The following is a 23,675-nucleotide window of genomic DNA, read 5'->3' on the forward strand; positions in this document are numbered from 1 at the left end:
CTGATTGTTGTACCATTTGGTGTCAAGCCCCTTTAACATGACAAATGTTCTATATTTTGTTTGTAAATTAAACAGTGGAACAACAGTCAACTGGTAAATTCAATCAATCGAACACATCCTTACCTTATTTGTGAGGTACCTCTTGCTAGCCACTGAGGGTAACCTAAGAACTCTCTCCAGGGCCTCTTGTACAGCAAGACCCTCTGGTAAGCATAGGGGCCTCAACACAGCAGGTTGGCGGTTCAAGTTGAATACCTGAAACATGCAGTAGCAGTGTTGAAAATTCAGATTTTCAAGCACTAGCCTGAATTTCATATCATAAAATACTAGGCATGCAAACGAATGGCAAAATTGATATTCGAATATTCGGTAATTCTTTCGAACGAATATTCGAATATTTGATTACCAAAATACATCTTTTAAAAGTTGTAGTAAACTTTTATAATATTCTCTAAAGTAATAGCAGGGGCATTTTAGCTTTTCCTTGTCGTAATAACTACGCGTGGCGGACCCTGAATAACACCAAATGAGCCTCTGAAATTCTTCATTTCAGAAAGACAAAAAGTCATACTTTATCAGCAGAGAAAAATTAACAAAAACTTTTTGTTAATATTCCTCTGCCTTCATATTTGTAAACAACGTGAACCTAGATGGATTTTTGGTCAAATGGCGTTATGTGCCAATGGAGAGTCTCCGTAGGACGAGCAGCCTCGTTCTGGGATTGACCTATAATATATAAACTACGGAAAAACTAAACCAACTTGGGAACTAGTCTATTTTAGATTTTCTTAATTGGTAGAAGCAATTTACCTAAAATAATTGGATTTTTTTTCTGTCACTTGTCGTTTTATGTCACTCCCCGTGTTTTTACATTAAGCTAGTTATTGTAAAAACACGGGGACTTTTTATAGTACCCGGCGATATGTCCCTAAATGATACATGCCGCGTGTTTAGTGTATTGTCATCACATTCACACCTCTGGCATTATGGGCCAATCGTTGTTTAAACAAGACAAACAAATCTTAAATACAACAACATAGTTGTAGGCAAAATATTTATTATTATTATTATTCAACAAAAAAACATCAAATATTCGAATACCAATTTTGACATTCGAATACCAAACGTTTGATCGAATATTCGAATATTCGTTTGCATCCCTATAAAATACTATAAAGCATACAAACCACTATTCTCTTAGTTTAGCCTTTAAGGTAAAACTGTGAAATAAGGTTTGGTTATGATACAGCAAACATGAATGCAGCATATAGTATGCAAGATCAAACTGTTATAAAGCTGGAAAACTGCAAATGACATCATCCAACAGATCAACATTCAAGTAGATGACAAGAAATAACCATTGTTTTTTATTTTTTTCTTCATTTTTTAAGTTTGAACATCTGATTTCATTTTCTAAACATGAATTTCAACAGCTTTCTATGGATTTAATATCTTAAAAACTGGTTCACAAATTTTGTTTTTACTTAAATTAAAGATTTGTACCGTGAATGTTGACTAAATATGGTTACTTTCTGCCCTCCAGTAGAATGACAAAGTTATAGTAGCAGATGTGTGTGAAGTCACACATCATTTTGTGTTCAAATGACAGTGTAAAATTATATGCATCTCGAAATGCACTTCTATGTACCTTCTGAGGCATCTTTCCCAGTACATGTTCGAGGTCAAGGTCAACAGGATATCTGACCTCCACCTTGTCTCCAGCCTCATCTGTCCCTCCATTGATCACATGACCATTTTCATTGTTTCCATTGGCCACAGACTGTTTTGCTGTGTCCCCAATGGACACATTTTCTGCTTTTCCATTGGTCACAGGCTGTTTTGCAGTGTCCCCATTGGACACATTTTCTGCGTTTCCATTGGTTACAGCCTGTTTCGCAGTGTCCCCATTGGACACATTTTCTGCGTTTCTATAATTTTTCGTGTGACCATTCATGCTATCATTATTTTCCAATGTTTTTGCTGGTTTGTCTTGATCCCCATCAGACTTCACAGTGTTGTCTTCAGATTGAAAACCATTTTCAGTTTTTGGTCTTTTAGCATTCTCCATTCCAATTTCTAAAGGTCTTTTCTTAGAGGTATTGGTGAAGTCCTCCAATTTGATCTGAATGTTTTAAAAGATGCATGTTTACTTTCCAAGAAAACAGTCCAATTTAACTTCTATGTAAATAAGTGATAACTAAAAATAGAATATCATTAAACTCTTGACCCAAAACAAATAGATTAAAAGTTTATCTTTGAAAACAAAAGGTAACATAACTACTTGCATTGTAATAATTTTCAGTAAAGCTAAACTGCTTAATTGGTCATCTATGAGCATAATCAATAATGTCCTTTCCATCTCTTCTACATAGTGTATTGGCTTTATTTAAAGTTATCTTTTTCTTAAGCCAGAAAGTAAGAAACTGCCTTAGCTTTATTTCTGCGATTTTTACAAATTGTTTCCACGGCCCTTTATCTCAGGTTCACATTTTTCTCTAACTTTTCCCTAACTTTTGCCCATTTCCAAAATATCTCTGACCAATTTAAAATTTACCTGACTTTTGAGTTTCCCTGCCCTAGAAAAAAAAAAATCCCTGACTTTGGGAACCCTAATTACGGTAGATCTGGAAACAGAACATCCTTAAGTTATTCCTAAAAGTAAGCCTGATGGGTCGTGTTGTGAGAGATATAAAATATTCAGATCATATTATAAGTCACGCCTTCTACCTACCCTTCCATCTCCAGTGACTGTTCCCACAAACGACACAGGACACCTCTCCCTCTGCCCCACCTTCGTGAGCAGCCCAACGTGTTCACGGGGCAGCAGCAGGGCGTTACTCTCCTGGTACTCAGCACCCCAAACCTCCAGCAAGGACAGAGTAGGGTCAGCTAGTTGAAAGGCCCCAGCACGGATAATTGCACCTGCAGGCTCCACTAGTTCCTTCAAGACATTGCCTTGAATAGAGAGATCAGACAAAATGTTCCAGCATGAAACTCAAACCTTCAGAACAAAGAGAGTGGGTTCCGCTGGCTGGAATGCCACCACCCAAAAACAGCACCTGGAAATCTAGTTCCTTCATGACATTGCCTGGAACAGATAGATCAAACTATTATTCCAGCTCGAAACTCAAACATTCAGAAGGGACACAGACGGGCCTGCCAGCTGGAATGCCCCTAAACAGGAACAGAACCAATAGAACCAACCAGTTCCTTCAGGACATTGCCTGGAAGAGAAATATAAAAATGTCATGGTATTGTGATAGCCTTGGTGAGGATGTTGTGGTGTCAAAACTGTATCCTATGCCATGACCCAAACATCAAAAAAAGACTTGCTCTAGCTAGATGTGCATATTGTTGAACATGCATACCAAGGTTTTAGCCAATATCTTGAAAAAATTTCAAGTAATGACCAACATAATGGTTTGCACCTGGACAAAGACTGCTGTGGCAGACAACTTCAGGCTATGGCAAAACCTCGATTTTTCTCCTGCTAAACTAACACCATACCTACCATTTCCACCAGCGCCTTGGTCATGTATACTGGCAATGGGATTTCGTTCCCGCATTTCAACGCAGGCTCGTATGAGGCGGTTCAGCTTCTGCTCCATCTCGGCATCGCCTCGCTGCACGGCCCCGAAGTCAAGTTCTGCCCTGTTGTCTCCCTGGACCTGTACAGAAGAGGCGGCTCCACCCCCAACACCGATGCGGTACACCGGCCCACCAACCTTCACCACCTCCATACCTGTGACAGGGAGAAATAATTATCTGTAAATTGTTACATGTAAATCTACATAAATCTTGTCTTGATATTAAATAGCTCAATTAAAATTTTAAAAAGATTTTTTATCAAAAAAAGATTTTTTGGTAAGGCTACATCCTTTTCAAAAACAGGCAGGATAGGCAGGCCTTTTTTATTAGGCTTTATATTATGCGCTTCAAAGGTTTTAAACTACATATTAAAACACACACTTTATTTTAAAAAAATATTATTTTTTTTATTTACCAATTGACTATAAAAAACTGATAAGGTTGGCATCCATTTCATAGGTAGGGTCTGAAAACCCGAACCAAATGTAATTTTTTAAGGCCTAATATAACACAAAATGTGTGCTCAATCAAAAAGCACAAAATACAATAATTTCAAAACAACCTGATAGCCAATTAATGTATTATTATTTTCAGTTCAGCAGACATTTCTATAGACTACAGTATTTTTATTTTGTAAAAGAAATACCAAGGCATTAACTGTCCTAGATATGTACAACTATACAACACAAAAACAAAATACTCTCAAAACTAGTGTTAATTAATGACTAAACAAAACCTTCAGATATATGACAAATATCCAATAAGCGTGATGTTGTTTTCTAGGTAAAACATGTCTACTGATAATCACAAAGCAGACGAGCTAAACATTAGAACTTTCACAGAAGTGAAGAATACCCCTGGACATTGCCTTGTAACAGGAGTGGTTAAAATGCATCACTAAAAGGTTTGATTTTAAGATATTTTATTCAACATACTTTTGTATACAAACAAACTACACAGAATATGCACACACACAAGTTGCCTATAATATTGAAATGGATTGGAACAAACGCAAAGCTTATAGAGTTCTTCTCTAACCAATAAAAGGTTTGATATAATATAAGAAATAAAACACACCACTAGGGACCATATGACATTATAAGGACCAGCCAGTCAGCTCCCAAAGGTGAATGATCCTCAGCTAATGCCTCGGCCCACCTTTTGGGGCCGACTGGCTCCTGAACATAATGTTGTATGTCCCTGATTGGTCTGTTAAACTTCCTAAATAATACTTGCATAAAAAAGCGTTTTGTTGCATATTCTATGATGATTCCATGCAGAAATATTATATTGCTAGAAGAAGTGCAAAACTATATTACAAAAGGAATATCCATATTTTGTAGCATAGAACCATGTTTCAGTTATTTATTTCTTTGAAGATATTCATCAGGTGTCAATTAACAGCCATATCACCTAGGTATTACAGGACAAACTGTTAAGAAGAAAAACCTTACCTTTCCTCGGCTCATCCTTTTGCACATGGTTTTCGATCAGCTGTCCAATCCCCCCACTGAACATGATCGGTTTGATGTACTCTCGTCGGTTGCCTGGGCACAATTCCATACCGAATGAACGGGCAAAACCCGCTAAAACAGGCTCTCCAAACTTGTTGCCATAGTCTGAGGCCCCGTTACTTGCTTCTATGGCTATCTCAACCGGACTGGCGAAATTAGCTGGGTATTTAAAGCTGTTGTCCTCCCATGGTAGATGGTAACCTTTAAACATATTTTATGGATTATTATTTGTTTTTAAAACTAAAGCAAACAATTGTATGAATTGCAAAACCTAGAAATTGGTCTCATAGTCAATTCTTGAAATTTTCAATTTTGGCATTGTTCCAAATATGTTTTACATATTAAAAAGAAATGTAAATGATCTTCAAAGTATTGATGAACTTCAAACTACTTCACATGATGGACGCCGCCATTCTCATTTCAAATATGGGTAACTATGACATCTTCTTTCCTAATTATGTCAGTAGACTCATGATACCTGCTGTGTCTGATCAATACAAATAAAGTACAGAATGCAACAAATATGCACACCAAACTTCACTTAACATAATGACAGGATTTATGTAGGAATTGGTCATTAATTTTTACACTCCAGTTTCCACTTTACCTGGAATATTGAGGTTGCCAAAGCTGTATCCTGCAGTCCCTGCCATAACCAGTGCGCCTTTTCCAGTAGATTGTACATCCCGAATTCTACCACCCGCACCTGTTGTCGCACCAGGAAACGGAGCCACACCTGCAATGTAAACTTGACCCTTGAAAATGATTATTGGACAATAACAACACAACAAGATGGTTACTGCTTGTTTGTTTTCCTTGACTGAACTAGGCGAAAACTCAATAAACATTGCCAAGAACTATAGGATTTTTTTTCCAATACTTTAGTACCAAGTTTAATATCATTTAAGTTTCTGTAGTTATGGACAACATTAAAGTTTTTGCATACTGACTGCACCAAAGCTATGTGTATCTTTTTCTTCATAAAAAACAGGCAAATTGAAAATAAAATAAACAATTTGACTTAAGCGGAATGTTAACAAAGGTCATACTTGTTCAAGATCAAATAAACAAGAAATTTTATATGACAGAGGACATATTCACAGATGCCTTCATTTATTGGAATCACAGTTTGCAATATGCTCTATAAACAAAGAACTGTTCATTTCACATGTACAGGATTGTACGCCTTAGACAAGCTTATCCAAATAAATTCAAGGGCCAAAACTTATGTCTATTCATCCACAAAATCAAGGGCCATAACTTTTGTCCCTTTATCCACAAAATCAAGGGCCATAGCTCCTGCCTCTTTATCCACAAAATCAAGGGCCATAACTCTGGTCTCTTTATCAACAAATTTAAGGGCCTTCACTCTTGTCTTTTTTATCCAACAAATCAAGGGCCATAACTCTTATCTCTTTATCAACAAATTCAAGGGCCATAACTCTTGTCTCCTTATCTACAAAATCAAGGGCGATAACTCTTGTCTATTTATCCACAAAATCAAGGGCCATTACTCTTGTATCTTTTATCCAATAAATCAAGGGCCATAACTCTTGTCTCTTTTCAACAAATTCAAGGGCCACAACTCTTGTCTCCTTATCCACATAATCAAGAGCTATAACTCTTGACCCTTTATCCACAAAATCAAGGGCCATAACGCTTGCATCTTTATCCACACAATCAATGGCCAAAACTTTTGTCTATTGATACACTTAATCAATGGCCATAACTCTTCTCTTATTTATCCACTAAATCAAGGGCAATAAGTCTTCCTTTATCTACAAAATCAAAGGCCATAACTCTTCTCTCCTTTATCCACAAAATCAAGAGCTCTTGTCCCATATGAAAGGCAGACGCCTCAGTCAATAATGATTTTGCAATCTTTATGACAGCATATTTCCCTTGTGTCTAAAAGAGGTAAATTTTGATATTGCGTTAATTTACCTCAATTAGGTAAATATATATTATGTCATAAAAATATCTTCTTGAAAAGGATTGAATGTGATAATGAAGGGATTGAAAAATTAGTCCTGCACCCCTTGGTCAATTATGATTTTGCAGTCCATATGACAGCATATTTCACAGCTTATAAGTAAATGAATGTTTTTTTAAATGATTCCATGAATTGTGCTATTTATTTTGGAAAGAAGGTAAAAGCGTGAATTTAAACTTTCAGCTGTCAATTGAATTGAAATTGATTTTCAACACTGTTCAAAAGTAACAATTAGAAAGAAAGGGATATATTTATGAAATTACAAGTATTAAAACACTGTATAGCAATAATATTGATTTTGCGTGCATCAAGTTTAATCACTTTAAGAAATTATTGATGAAAGTATAATATGATGGATCCCATAGCTCTGACTTTAATATTTGTTGAGTTAGGCTTCATTTCAACATAAAAACAACAAAATACACTTGTATGTATTAAAGGGACAGGCTCATGTTTTTGACCCAAAATTTGTTTTCCCAAAATTGCATCTGAAAACACTTTTACTCTTTGATACCGAAATTGCAGAAAAAATATAATAAAGTATAAAAATATTATTATTTCGGTGGGGAGAGGATCCACACTAGTACAGTCAAGGAAAAAATTAGAAAAATGAAACTTTTACCACATGGCCACAAAGACTGATATAACATCTGATGGATATTTTAGCATTTAGCAAAGACATTGTTATCATCACATAATAAAGTGATCAACCAATCACGCAACAATGCTTTAGGGAATCTCATTGCTAACATTTTTCAAAATTGTGGTCTTGAAATACAAAGTTTGAGCAAATATCGACATTTGTTGAAAGATTCCGTAATATTTTTTTTTTTTATATTTAACAAACCATTTGAACTTAGCTAAACATTTGAACCAAAAACAGAAATCTTAGCCTGTTGCATCAAAGCACATAGTACAAAGTGCAGCTCAATCAAAAATAGTTAGAAATTACGATGAAAAAAAAACAAACCAACAGCTACAAATGAGGGAACAAACATTACCATGTGTATAGGACACAACCATATACAGGACGCAACCATATACAGGCTGCAGCCAAAAAATATATGGAAAATTAAGAAAAAAATAAATAAAACCTTTTAGATAGGACACAGTGAAAATTGTTAAATCAGAAACCAATGATGTTTCTTTACAGTGCTCATTTTTCATAGATTATGAAGACTGCAATGGTTGTTGTAAATCATCGATATTAAATATGAAAGCAAAGTATGTTTCTTTGTTTATGAACATGGCAACCCCTTCAGCAAAGTATTAAAGCTGCACTCTCATAGATTTACCATTTTTACAACTTTTTTATTTTTTGTCTTGGAATGAGCAAATTTTTGTGTAAATATCTGCAAACCTGTGATAAAAGGCTGCTGACAAAATATTAGATCGCAGATTTTCATATTTCAGTTTTATGGCTGATATATCAGTCACATTATCCAGCGATGGGGTATACGATGGGCAACTGATGCGTTTTTTGATAAAAATGGCATGGTTGCCGGCCGGACACCCATAGTAATTGGACGGTGACTGAGGCCATCAGGCGAATCGTTGGGGGTCATCGAGAGAAAATAAGTTGCAGTTAAATTCAGCGATGTCTCCACGGATGCCCCACATCCCTCCTCATCGGCAACCCATCATTAACACATCTTTCAAGGATCGACCGATGTATGGCTGAGGTCATCGGGGGTGAGTGTTGGGCAACAGACATCAGCCGATCATTGGTCAATGTTCGACCCAACATTGGCCCATAGTCGACCGATGTACGACCGATGTACGAATGATGTTCCCCAATATATGATCGATGTAATATACATCGCTCGATTACCGCTTATTAGCTCCCTCATAAGAATTTCTTACTGCCCAAACAGGGCTCTTCTCAAGATCCAGTCTCGGACCCACCACCTTCTTCTTCGTCTTGGGGCTCTTTGTCGCTCTCGTTCTGCTTTGTTGCTGCAGCATGGCCAATCTCAGATGTCTCGATGCCAAAGCCATTGTGGTTGATTGATCATGCTAGGTAGGGTGGTCATTTTATACTAATTGTCCGAAAGAATCGCCATCGGCCACGGGAGTTCAAGTTACATCAGCCGACCATCACCCGGGCATCCTACAATGTCTGTAAGATGGCTGGCCAATAATCGTACGATGTCCGATTCACAGTCCGGTCACCGGCCGAGCATTGTAGGATGATCAGTGAAGACTGTCCGATGTCCGGTCGATGTCCGGCCGGTAATTGGTGCCACGCTGGTCAAAAAATGTTTCCCTCTGGAGTCACTCGCCGAACGATCATTGGCGGGGTATGCACGGCCTCAGTACAGTGCCTGTTGCTTTGACAGATGTGTTAAGGATTACTTGACCGATAAGGACCGATGTTGGGGCATCGCTTACACCACGGATTACCACCTGTCTATGGCCACCAAGGGAAAAAAGTGGTCATATACACGCACGGTAATATATTCTACTTGAATTTGTGGAAGTAGTTTGCTCCAAAAAAAATACTATAAAATAACGATTATGTGTACACAGATTCAAAAAAATCCCTTTAAAACTGCAAAAGAAGTTTTCTCCACAAAATCCATTAAAGCCATTAATCGAAAACCAAATTAAATGGCGGCTAGAAGAATTTGTGAAAGCTATGCAAACATTTTACTTATGTGTTCGTTAGGCTTATTCCGACCACTGTTACCTGTGGGGAAGTTGTGTGTCTCTGCTGTAAAGATTATGTGCCTGGTTTCCTTCTCAATGCGAATCATCTTGCTGGGCCCAGTGGGGTCCTCGGGCACAAACACCTCTACTGGGTAACCTTGGATACCACTTGAGGAGGAAAATTGTAGGAAAATTGTAGCATGTTTGTAAATTTTATTAAACATGCTCCAGCTGGGCTTAAATAGCAGGGGGGAGCGCCCTTCTGCCTTTTTTTTAGCACCCTGCTGCCTTTTAACTATGCCCCCTGTGCCCTTTTTTTGACAGAGCCGCCTTGATGATTATGAACTTTATTTGATATTGGACATACTGTCGAGTCAATTTTCAGAAATGAATATAAAAATAATAAATATACATATTCAAAAATAATCTATAAAAAATATACAAATTTCAATCAACAAGCCTGAATTGTAACTATCAATTAACTTAATACATCATTACATGTATATAAATATTGAGCAGGCCAAACAATTGATCTTGATTTGATACGCTAACTACTTGGCCTTTGCTAACAACAATCACCAAAATTCATGCCCTTGCTAAGTCTCATGAAAAACTGTTTACACAAAACAACTGAATTGAACTGATACATGCTAATAGGTATTCATCCCTAAAATATGTGACGTACACAGGATTTGCGTAATGTTAACAGCTACGTTGGTCTCTTGATAATGAATGGGAAAGGTTTGGGGTGCAATCAGTAGACATTAAGTCTCAGTAGAAATTAATATTTCCAACTGAGAAGAAACAATTAAAGGGAGTCGGTTACATGCTGATGTAATGCATTTAATTTTTTTAGACCATCAAGGATGCCAACACAAATTTGTAAAAAGAGGAAACCAGTACAAAATAGGAGTAACCCTTTCACAGTTAAAAAAAATTATTATATACAAATAGTAATTTTTCTGTATAGATCAGACAAAAGGCAACACTTTAAATTTTAAAGTTTTGTGGCAAAAAAAAGAGGAAATCAGCTAAAAAGAGGAAAATTGGCATCCCTGAGTTCATTTGTCAAGTAAGATTTAATAACATGAATTGTGAATTTCTGTAGAAAGATACAAAAAGTGGTTTCTAAAGATATAAGTATAATTGAAGAAAAAACAACAGAGATGAAATCAGCACTTACCTGCTGTTGTCATTGAACTTAATGATGTTGTTGTTGTTAGTGTGTTCCTGAGAGGCCATAATCATCTTGAAGAGTGAGCCATCAACTTCTTCACCATCAATCACAAGCTTCCCACGGAAGAACCAGTGGCGACTGTGCTCGCTTTGGTAAAACAATGATATAAAACTATTATTCAGTTTGAGTAAGACTTCTGTTTCTACATATATATAAGATAACTGTTGTCAATGTGTTTTACAATTGAGTTGAAACAGTAATTTATGAAATCTTAATTAAACAAGAGTGCTGCAGAGGGATGCCAAAGCTTGTCTGTATTTTTAGTCTAACAAGGGGAGTCATTGAAATTAGACTTTTGGATGAACGAGCCTGAATTCTTATACAATTGTTTATACAATTGTTTGGCATCAAATTTTTTAACAAGCCCTGCTATATAAAATTCAGAATTTGACCACGCCCGGAAGACATTATACCAGTGCAGGGCTTGCGGGCTTGTGTTCATTTTGACGACTGCAATGCAAGGGGCATTACTTAACAATTATTAAATCAAGATTTATGGGTCTACAAATATTGCTGACAAGGGGCAACTTGTTCAGAAATTTGTTAAATTTAACAATGTTGTTAACCTCATTGTTCTTAACTTTTAAATCATTATTGCTCTTGAACTTATAAAAACATTTCTGATCTGCAGTATTTCTAGTAACATGGTTGGAGTCACTTGTTTCAGCTGTACGTGTTTCATCTCAGTATATGAGCATGTTATAAATTTAAAGCTGACAACGATGCTGTTAACAACATTGTTAACTTCAACTAAATTGGTTAACTTTTTAAAGCTGACAACGATGCTGTTAACAACATTGTTAACTTCAACTAAATTGGTTAACTTTTTAAAGCTAACAACGATGCTGTTAACAACACTGTTAACTTCAACTAAATTGGTTAACCTTTTAAAGCTAACAACGATGCTGTTAACAACATTGTTAACTTCAACTAAATTTGTTAACCCTTTAAAGCTGACAACGATGCTGTTAACAACATTGTTAACTTCAACTAAATCGGTTAACCCTTTAAAGCTAACAACGATACTGTTAACAACATTGTTAACTTCAACTAAATCGGTTAACCTTTTAAAGCTGACAACAATGCTGTTAACAACATTGTTAACTTCAACTAAATTGGTTAACCTTTTAAAGCTAACAACGATGCTGTTAACAACGTTGTTAACTTCAATAAAGCTCTGACGAATCGGCCTTTTGATTTATCATGACTACTGTATTTCAACTTGAACTATGCAACAGTTAAGAATCCATTTTTAAGGTATTCCAGGCCATAAATATATTAAATACGTACATGCCACAAAACTATATACAATCCAGTAGTATATATAACAATATGAACAAAGTTCCAAATACAATGTATTGATTATCATAAAGACAGCACACCTGTTGGATTGTGCAAGGTCAAAGCACTCAACACTTGTTGGATTCCGAAGAATTTTTTCCTTGAACAGCTGTGTATAGAAATCCAGGTCCCAGTTGTCGAAGGCCAACCCTGGTATAGACGAAATAACAGTCTATAGATTGGTTTCTTTTCTCCGTTCTTCCTTAGCTTATTTTAACTTATGATCATTTATGTAATGATTACAATTTGTGATAAAAATGTCAAAAGAGCAACAAACATGGATGAGTTAAAATTTTAAGTTAAAAAAACACTCCCAAACTAATTTTGTATATTTATATATGTACTTTATCAAAATATTTTATCTTTTCTGTCCATTTTCTGAAAGCTGACATCAAGACTTATACAATATGTATACTTTATCTTGACAAACAGAAGAGCTAGAAATATTGCAAATATTAATAAATAAGGCAAAGAATACTTCATTTAATTGTCCAAAAGTGCACCAGACAGTACTAGTAGAAAAATAAGCTTAAATAATAAAGTAATAAAAGAACTTTCTATACCGCAACTATATTAGAATGCAGACGTAAACTTATTTTTTTATAATAAATTTGTGAGTTTTTCAGGGCAGAAATTTGGCCTTATCATCCTCCTGAAAAAGAATATTTTTCCCCTGCCCAGGTAAAAAAATCTAAACATTATATAAATCATATTAGTATAATTCTCCTTTGGGCCCAAACAATGCTATTTTTCCCCTATCACAGGGCCACACCACTATTCTTTGAAGTGGAAAAAAAAACACCGAAATAATTTTACCCAATTTTTTTTAGACTACAGGCAATGGATTAGACACTACAGTTCAAGCACAAATATTTGGGTAAAAACTTGGGACAGAAAGCAATTCTATATTTTGAGATAACAACCTAAGTCATTGTTGGCCTTTTCTAGCGCAGCTCTCCCTTTTCCGAACACATCCACCTCATACACCGGGTCAGCACGCTTCTCCAGGGCAAATGTCTTCACTGGTTCCAGATATCGACACTGGGTCATACGGTCTTGAAGGCACTGGACAATCGCCTCTTCATCAGAATGAGAAGGCTTCGAGTCTTTGAATTGGATCAGGTACCGCACTGATGCTTCAATTCTCAAGACTTTTGTTAGACCAATTGATTGGCAGATGGAAACTGCATTTGTAGACATAGGTGTAGAGAAATTCAGCCTGAAATACGTCAGATTCACTACAATTTAGGCCTTCGAAAGAAGTAGAAAAGTTGAGAGAGGTCAGTTTGCCAAATGACATTATAAAGAAATATCTGGACCAAATACTAAGTGTACTCACACTTGGTCAAATTATTACTTTACAGTAATGCTTTTCAGATTCCAGAAATCTAGTTTTAAATTTTCGTTATGCTATACAAAAAAGGTAAAAACAAGAGCTGTCACAGACTGCAATATCCCTCGCCAAATACAGAAGAGAATCAACTTTACCTTACAACAAAGGATAACAATGAAAATTAATAAAGGGAAATAACTTAAAAAAAAGATTGCAGCCGGAGTAATGCTTCCTGTGTACCTCACTATTCCTCAATGAGATATATCTGCATATGAAGATTGAAGTCAATACCTTAAAGACTGTTCAAGTTATGCTCGGGACAAAAATAAGCATGAAAATTAATCAAGGGCAATTACTCACATAATACTGCAGCCAGAGTTATGGTTCCTGTGCACTACACGTATCCCCAATGAGATTTATTAGTAAATAAAGATTGAAGACAATACCTCAGAGACTTTTCAAGAAATGCTTCTGAACAAAAACAAAAAAGGTATGAAAATGAACAAAAGGCAATAACTTTTTAAACAAATATTGCACCCAGAGTTATAGTTCTTCTTTACTGCAATTCTCCTAAAACAGATCTATCTGTATATAAAGTTTGAAGTCAATGTTCAAAAGACCAACAAGATTGCACTGATACATGCATACTGTATGATACACACACACATATCTACCATTGCTATATCCTTTCACTTTTCGGCAGGGGATAATAAAATTGACAAGAATGCACATGAGAAAATCACAATCATGAGAAAATAACCCATACATAAACCAGAAGTTAGGAATGTCGCCAAACGCACCTATGGAGTTTCAAGGAAATTGATGCATTTGAATTCAAACAATCATTATATATACGGTAATCTCACCTTGGTCCAATTTCAACCAGGAGGGCATTATTTGCTGTATCAACCTGCAGGGTGGGGTTGGAAGTCAGTGCATTCTTAGAGAAGGGTGTTGAAAGCAACCATGATAGCCTCCTCTGCTCCTCTTCACTCAAATCTAGTAGAAAAGCATTGCCACTCAGAAATTAAGCTGCGACTGACAGACTAAAAGGATCAGTAAATTGATAGTTTTGGGTTTTTTGAGCTGTGTAAACTGAAAGTAAATTAAAGCCTAATACTATTTATTATATACAATCTGAACAGCTCATTTTTTAGGAAAAACTAGAACAAACTTTGTTAGTTAGTTTGATTATTGGCATAATCTTTATGAGAAATGAAATAATGTAGTCTCTCCATAAAATACATTTACTTAAAATACCTTCTTGGCACTCAATGTAAAAGCACTGCTCTGTGTGCAGACTGTCAAAATGGGGGTTGGTAGCACAGATTTTAGTTTTGGCTGAAATCTGCGCCCCTCGACTTAGCCCAGGCTGCTTAAAATATTGCAGTACTGTCATTGTTCTTTTTTCTGAAATATACATATATATAAAGATCTATAAAATAACACAGATCTACTGTAACACCAGGGTTCAAATATGGAATTGGAAATTCTCTGAATACAAGCGAATCTTGAGTAATGACTCTTGAATTATGACTCTTCGCATCCATATGCCACTTGTTGTTTTGCTAGCCAAGAATGACAGATCCCAGCATTAAGTATATCGAGTGGCCAGATAACACACACCTGCTAGATCGTTCCAGAAAGGTGATTCTATGTTGACAGAAGCCAATCTGAATAAGTGTTTCATGAAACACTAGTGTAATAAGGGAAAAGTTTGTGCTAAAAATAATGAATGTGTAATATTAGCGTTGGGCTAAAAATAATATATGTGTAATAATAGCGCTTTTATTTAACAATATAGTGTATAATATTGCGGAGTGACAGTCTAAGAATATATTTTACATTGGTATGAATCAGTCGACTTGTGGCGTTAACGCCACAAGTCGACTAATATATGTTAAAAATATATGAGAAATGTTAAAAGTTCCTTAAATGCGCATTATTGTGGCTAGTTCAAATTTTGACATTGCATAATTTAATAATGATTAATTTGTGGTGTGAATGATGAACAATGACTATGATAATTGTTTAAACAAATTTATTGTCAATAAAAACACTTTTTTTCAAACTTTGAGCCATTGGCATTGGCATTAGCATTGGGGAATGGGGCAATCACTTGAGATCAATCTGCAATCATTTGATGACATGTGCCATTTCATTTATGAAACAGCAAGTGGGTACACTGAGTAGGCTGGAATGAGTACATGCGTCAATCTCTTATTGTTTTAGAGGCATGGTTTTAATCAACATTTTTAAAGTCAACTCCTTACTCACGATATTCGAAAACCATGCAAAAAGTTACGAAAAGTTAGCTACAATTGTTTACTAAATTTCGCGCAAGAAACGCTTCGTCGCCTCTATTTGAAGAGCTTTTGTTAATAGAGAATTTTATCTGCCGGGACCAGGGACCCGGGATGTTGGAGACTTCGTACCACTACAGTATCGTACCACTTCAAAGTCATTCTTTTAAGGAGGATTTTACAGGTGTTAAGAACGTGCAAATGTGGTCGTTAAATAAGACAAAAGTGCACTTAAAATGGTGTGAAAAACAGCTCTCTCAATTCAACTCGGTGATGTGAACACATGACAGCACGAGTAACATTATAAATATTTATTTCAAAATCAATATTAAGCAGCTTTATCACAATTTATGTGCATGTTACAACTGAGATAAGGTGAATTTTTATGTTGAAAATGATTTTTTTTAAAATAAACATAAAATGAAAAATACTATCAACGACATACAAATGTTGCACATCATCCAGCACAGTACAAACACCTTATGTCTGATACTATTAATTTGTGTAGGGCTACAATCGCAGCTTAACCTGTTGTATGAATATTGTGAAAATTGGAAACTAACTGTTAATGTTAACAAAACAAAGATTGTTGTTTTTAAAAATGGCGGTTGTCTTTCTAGATACGAACATTGGTATTATAACAATGAAAAATTGAATGTGTAAACGGTTTTAACTATGTTGGGGTCCATTTTACTTCTACTCTGTCACTGAATAAAATGGCCGACAGCATGGCTATTAAAGGCAAACGGGTTCTTGTATCATTATTAAATTCCCTGTATGTTTAAATGCCTTTACAAAAACATAGTTATTTCAAAATTGTTAAAGCAAAAGTTGTACCTCTATTACTGTACGGGTCCGAAATTTGGGGATTACATAGACATGAAGGTGTCGAAAGAGTGCACACCTATGCCTGTAAAAGGTTTCTTTCTGTACCTCTATTTACATGTAATGCTCCAATTTTAGGAGACTGTGGTCGATTCCCGTTGTATATTTTTTTCTTGTAAGCGAGTTATATGCTATTGGTTAAACAATTTAAGTATGCCAAAACATAGATATGTGTACACATGTTATGCGATTTTGAAATATTTGGATACTGTTGGTTATGTGAATTGGGTAACCCACTTAAGAAAACATTTATTTTCAAATGGCTTTGGTTATGTTTGGGAAGCCCAGTGTATTTCCAATAGAAAATGCTTTATGGCAACATACTTACAATGACTTAAAGATCAATATGTTCAGTCATGGCGTAGCAGTTGTATAAATAGTGCCAAATTGCAACTGAAGCGTATGTCAATTTTAATTGTGTTAGGAAATTTCGGAACGTATGCTCGTTTTCGAGCTTCAGCTCATACGCTAGCAATTGAACGTGGCCGTTATACGAATGTTGAAAGACAGTTAAAGTTTTGTCCTCATTGTAAAGATGTTGTAGAGACAGAATATCATTTTCTTTTGGTGTGTCCTTTGTATGATACTATTAGACAAGAATATATAGAAAGAAAATATTATGAGAACCCAAATATAATTAAGTTTAATGTATTGATGTCTTGTAATATTGAACATGTTGTGAAAAAAACTGCACACTATTTATACTCAGCTTTTGAAAAGAAAAATTCACTTTTCCAGGAATAAACATTACATACTTGTTACAAGTTTTGTCTGTTAGTTTATCGATTGTATATATCAGTTAGCAATGTCAATGTATCAAAATGTACTTTTTCTATGTTTTGACAGATACTATTATTTTATCCATTTTATCCATGCTCACTAATTTGCACAAGTAGTTTTCATGTATGTCTTGTGTGATGTGTGCATGGGCTGGTGGCCTTCTAGCAAATAAACTGTTTGTTTGTTTGTTACAAACACCAACAATATAAATCATTGTAATATAAACTCGGTAAGTACACCTAAATCGAAATCGAAAATATAGGTGTTTTAACTGAAATGAGATTATAATGAATTCTTAAATCGACTGGGTAAATACACAAATATCGAAATCTAAAGTCTACATGTGTATTTCATCATTTTTATTTTTTTTGAAACGAGAATTATAAAAAAATGCACAATACATACAAAGAGCAACACAAAAATATTAAGTAATGAAAAACAAAATGCATATATGCACATATTTCCTTAAATAAATATTTGCTTACTGAATGTTACATGATGAATTCACATTCAGCCCTATGACAAACACATATAAACATTATATTTTATGACACTGTTCACATGCTACAACAGCCCAAGATTTGGACTCTTGTATTTCTGAGTTTTCTGATATTATACATAATTCGGCACAACCATTTATGCGTAAATGTTTTATTCAGTCGGACACTGTTGAATATAGCTCTAGCAATGACCAGCCTTGGTTCAATGAAGATTGCTATGAGAATAGGAGACTATTTTATAGCACATTAAATACTTTTAGACATTACAACTCCGAAGAAAATAGATTAAATATGGTAAATGCAAGATCTCGATATCAAATGTGCAGTCGTAGAAATAAGCTTTCTTATGATAAATTGCAAACAAAAAAGTTAAATGAATCGCGGTTTAAAAATGCAAAGTCATATTGGAATATGTTAAAAGGCTGTGCTAATATAAAAGCCACCAATATATCATTAGACACGTTTGAACGGTATTTTAAAACGGTAAATAACCCCAATGACCCTTTTTTCTCGATCGATGAGGATGTTGTTGATTTCATAGATAGATATGAGAAGAATGAATTCGATGTTATGTTCAATGAATTAAATACACCGATAACCTCTAATTGTTTGATAAAGGCTATTTCACAATTAAACACAAATAAAAGTGGTGGACCAGATATGCATATAAATGAATTTTTCATCCATGGAAAGTCTGTATTGTTACCGCATCTACTTACACTTTTTAATAAGTTGTTTGATATTGGATATTTCCCAAAGACATGGTCTGAGGGTTTTATTATACCATTACATAAAAAGGGAAATGTTAATGATAAAAATAATTATCGAGGGATAACATTGTTGAGCACCAATGGTAAATTATTTACGCGGATATTAAACAATAAGTTGACTGATTGGGCAGAACTATACAATGTGTATATCGAAGCACAGGCAGGTTTCAGGTCAAATATGGGAACTGTTGACAACATTTTTGTCTTACATGGTATTATTAATCATATGTTAAACCAAGGTAAACGTTTATATTGTGCTTTTATAGACTACACAAAAGCTTTTGATTATATTGCAAGAGCTAGATAATCTTTGGTACAAACTAATTAAACTTGGAATAAGAGGTAAGATATTAAATATATACTGTCAAATCGAAAGTTAAACATAATAATTTACTAGGAGAAGGCGTTGACTGTAGGTTAGGTGTACGGCAAGGCGAAAGTTTGTCGCCCTTCCTATTTTCTATGTTTTTAAATGATTTAGAAGATGTTTTTATACACAAAGGCCTAGATGGCATAGATGTTAATATGTTTAAAATATTTCTGATTTTATATGCTGATGATATAGTATTATTTGCAAATTCTGAAAATAAACTACAGTTAAGCTTAGATGCTTTGTTTGAATATTGTAATAGATGGACACTCGTAGTAAATACTAATAAAACTAAAATTATGATATTTCATAAGGGTGGACGATTAAGGGGGATATGAAGTTTTATTACACCAATGTTGAAATAGAAATTACAAACAAGTTTCCTTACCTTGGCATTGTGTTTAGCAATGGAGGATCGTTTTCTGATGCTAAAAAAACATTAGCTGGTCAAGCATTTAAAGCGATATTTCAAATGAACAAATATCTTTATAAATTTACTAGCATATCAGTTAAACATAGACTTGTTTTTTTTTGACAAACTTGTTGCGCCTATTTTAAATTATGCTGGGGAAGTTTGGGGATTTGCTCAAGGCAATCAAGTTGAACGAGTTCATTTACAATTCTATAAACGTCTTCTCGGTGTAAAAAAGACGACACAAAATGACTTCATTTATGGAGAGTTAGGGAGGCTTAGCTTTAAGACAATAAGATACATGAGTAATTGTAATGAAATTGATGTTTTCATTTGAATTGAATTTGCATTAAAACATTTCCATTTATAAAATTATCACTAGCGGTTCGGTGGGTGCGTCCGCTCCCCCTAAAATCGCACAGTTTACTTTTTATTTCATTATGTACGAGTAAAGGGTAATGAAATACGCCCTAAATGCACCATTAAGGACGAGAAAAGGTTTAAACGTCCCCCTCAACGATTCAAAATAGCAGACTCGATTGCACCATAGAACCGTCCAAGTGCCTCATACGCGACTTCGCACGGATTGTAGTGCCCCAGCTGCTGATTTCTATGCTAAAACGTTGTTGATAGTTCGCACTGTATCATACGTCATGATGTAGAAAACAGCCATCTTTATTTTTATTTATATGTTTCACTGCCCCCCGACTGCAGCTTCTTGAAAACATCTTAGAAATGTGCACCCCTTCTCTGAATTTTGGTGACCAGTCGTTAAGTCCTGGATCCAACAGGTCCATTTTCAAACACGTTCAAATATTTATACAGAAATTAAACAGGTTCTAGTTCGCCCACCCAATCCACTCTACTGTACTTTTGTTTCTTTCCTATTTTCGCTAAAACATACGTTTTACTTATTATATTCGTCATATTTCCATAAATTGTTTGCATCCTTTATATAATAACCTTCTGAAGGATAAACAATTGTGCAGGAGTTTGTTTGAGTAACAGAGGCGGTAATCACGTGGTGCATTGTTTTGATACCAAGTATTAAAAATGACAGCGCCCAGTGTGACGGTATGTATTTTTGCTTATTTTCTCTCCATAATAACACAATTAAATTTCGTAACATCGATCATGTTTCAGCGCCCAATTTCACCTGTAATTTGGTACCATCATTTTGTTAGACAGTTATGTAGTTGACTCGGAATGCGTGTCACAAGTTTTCAATCTGTGCGAAATATGCTGCGGAAATCTTTGAACCAAGCACGAACTGTCCATCTTTTTAAATTTTGTCTTTTATATACGCAATTTCGTTTACAGAGCTATCTGTTTGAGTAATAACCATGGAGTTTGGAAAATAGGAATGTAAACATGCAAGCAGAGTTACAATATGCACAAATATGCCATATTTGTCGAGAAAAAATGTGGATAAAATCAACACGTTCGTTTGTAAATATTACCTCCTAGGCCACGATATGTTCAATAACTTTATCATCTTTAAAGTTATGATAACAAACTAAGATGTCGATCGAAGAATATGTATTTTGCCACATAATGGACGCATAAATTAAAAGAAAAAAATCCACTTACCAGGCAAAAGTTGGTACTTGAATCAGTACTTTTCATCTAAATCCAACATTTTGTTTGTCATGAAACATTTTTCCCACTTAATGTTTGCATGAAACGACATTGCGTCCTCCCCCTTAATCTATTACTACTCACATTACAACAGAAATTGATTTTTATCATTAACTAACTAGCCATTCGATTAAGACTACTACGTTTTTACCTGAATATGATTATAACAGACCACACTGTGCTGTCATAAAGTTTAGTAAATACGCTATAAGGTATACTCCCATATGAACTCGGAAGACCAAGAGCCCTGCCAGCACTCTGTGCATCTGATTTTGCTGTAAGAGTAAAGCCTAGAAATGCACCCATTAATAAACCCAGGTAAGTATAGTTGGCAACCACTGTGAAATTGTTTTCCTCACATGTGAAATTATATGAAATTCTGGGTACAGAATGGGGTCTAAAATGAATACTGTTGCTTTTTAAGGGTTTTATAGCCATGTTATTATTAAAATATCTAACATATATTAAAGATCGTCCTTATTCTTTGCTATCGATGAACACTATGTCATATGCACACACCAATATACACACTTTCGCATTACCAATTCAGATTTTAAGTATCTTCCATGGCCGAGAGTGTAAGATAGGTTCATCCCAAACCGAGCGTAGGGTGTTTGCGGAAACTCTGCGCGAGGGTTGGGATGAACCTATCTTACACGAGCGGCTATGGTAGATGCTTTTTCTCCCACCTCAGTTAAACAAAAGAAGTAAAATTGATTTTTTTCGTTCGAACTCTTTTATGTGTAGTGAAAGTTAATCCGTATAGATTTGTGATATTTCGTGGTTGTCATGGATATGCGCGCAGTGATTCAGATTATGTTAACAGTCAAATCGTACTTGAAAATAGTTCTGAGTAGAGTGCAGCATTATTTCTTAAATGGAGCGTGAAAACTTCTTTATGATGTCATTTGAAGCGAGAAATAATTGATAAGGATTCTAAATATTGCAACAAGACAAGGTTTCCATGATGCTGGCAGGTAATTGGGAGGTAATTGTGTGATGACAATAAAAAAGGAGTTCCATACGGGTACTTGTTTTATCTTTGCCCGTGGGCAAGATTTGAATATTTAGTATGGTCAAATTTTTGGATCTAATTAACTGAGGTGGGAGAAACCTCTATCTGCAGCTTAATTTTTTACAGCCAAATCATTCAATAGCAAATTAAAGAGTTTATAAAGGTCTGTCCGCGCCTAATAATAGGTGCATTATGGCTTCACCCCGTCACATCCCCATGTGTGACAAAATTTTGTAGCCAATGGGGGCGTTTTGCCTCCACCTATTAATGGGATAATCGCTAAAGGAGTTAATTCGTACCAAAAGTGCCGCGAGACCTACGATGAATGACATCCAGAGTGGTCCATCTTTGAATATGCATTTTTTTCGGAAAATTCTGTCGACATTATAAGTATGTGTAAACTTGCTCCAGACTGCCCAATCAACAATGTCTTGTGTTTTCTTGATGATATATTTTTAAATAAAAACGATATTTGATAAACTGTTGAAAATAGTGGATTAAATTTATTATCTGGTTACAAATGCAATTTTCTTTCTTAAAATAGCTGCTTCCACCACATAGCCACACGGCATTGTTGATATATGGAAGTGTTGACTATTTTTGGCACAAAAACATATTCATTTTGTATAAAAACCTAAAAAAAATTCAAATGCTTTTTGATTGAATATCTGATAAAATCTTCGTAAATTTGCTCAACACGAGATAAAACTTCCCCTTGTCTAAAACCGTCACTGGAAATAGTCGGTATTATTGTTATTCATCAACATACATGTTTTTATATAAAAAATGCATGATTGACAGTTAACAATCTACCATTGATATTACATTTTATGAGTTTTAAACGAAGGCTTGTTCTCCATATGGAATCAAAGGTTCTTCTAAAGTCAATAAACGCATTTTGTTTTTGTTTCCTTGTGCTTACAATATTCTGTCAGCAAATGCGAGATAAATATGAACTATCTATAGTACACTATTTTTATACTAAAGCCAGTATATTGTTTTAAGCGGTTAATTTTCTTCAAGAATATATGTAAGTATCTTATTTAATACTGAATCAAATAAATGCATTTGGTCTGTAATTTCAGGTGACAACATGTCCCTTTTGTTTTTATAGATTGTGCGTATAACACCAACACGCCAAAAGTCTGGTAAAACACCAGTTTGCAACTCAACATGGCATAATGTCACATTTAACATGTTGACTTAATGCATGTATTTGCTGCTTGATCTGTGCCAATAGGTTTTTCATGTTTTAACTTAACATAGTAATGCAGTTATCTAGATAATGCCTTTACATCAACATTTGGAAAATCAGCAACAAGTTCTTCGACGGTATCCGTATTGGAG

The 23,675-nt window shown here is 35.1% G+C and overlaps 1 protein-coding gene across 2 annotated transcripts in view; it reads right to left on the bottom strand.

The window, feature by feature from the left end:
* LOC128229394 (phosphoribosylformylglycinamidine synthase-like) overlaps positions 1-16,012 on the bottom strand; it is a 39,830-nt gene extending 23,818 nt beyond the window's left edge. The window contains exons 1-13 of one of the 2 annotated variants that reach the window (XM_052941295.1): positions 15,933-16,012; positions 14,916-15,065; positions 14,522-14,654; positions 13,246-13,541; positions 12,364-12,472; positions 10,928-11,068; positions 9,785-9,912; positions 5,710-5,838; positions 5,043-5,303; positions 3,512-3,742; positions 2,732-2,955; positions 1,649-2,122; positions 124-255 (exon numbers count right to left, since the gene is read on the bottom strand). In XM_052941295.1, coding sequence (XP_052797255.1) covers positions 124-255; positions 1,649-2,122; positions 2,732-2,955; positions 3,512-3,742; positions 5,043-5,303; positions 5,710-5,838; positions 9,785-9,912; positions 10,928-11,068; positions 12,364-12,472; positions 13,246-13,541; positions 14,522-14,654; positions 14,916-15,065; positions 15,933-15,948 — 2,424 coding nt within the window. In that variant the 5' untranslated portion in view covers positions 15,949-16,012. The remainder of the gene's footprint in view (positions 1-123; positions 256-1,648; positions 2,123-2,731; positions 2,956-3,511; positions 3,743-5,042; positions 5,304-5,709; positions 5,839-9,784; positions 9,913-10,927; positions 11,069-12,363; positions 12,473-13,245; positions 13,542-14,521; positions 14,655-14,915; positions 15,066-15,932) is intronic. The other variant, XM_052941296.1, reaches the window with a different exon arrangement.
* Between the last annotated feature and the right edge of the window lie 7,663 nt (positions 16,013-23,675).

The sequence above is a fragment of the Mya arenaria genome, chromosome 3, assembly GCF_026914265.1.
Source record: "Mya arenaria isolate MELC-2E11 chromosome 3, ASM2691426v1".
NCBI lineage: Eukaryota > Metazoa > Mollusca > Bivalvia > Myida > Myidae > Mya > Mya arenaria.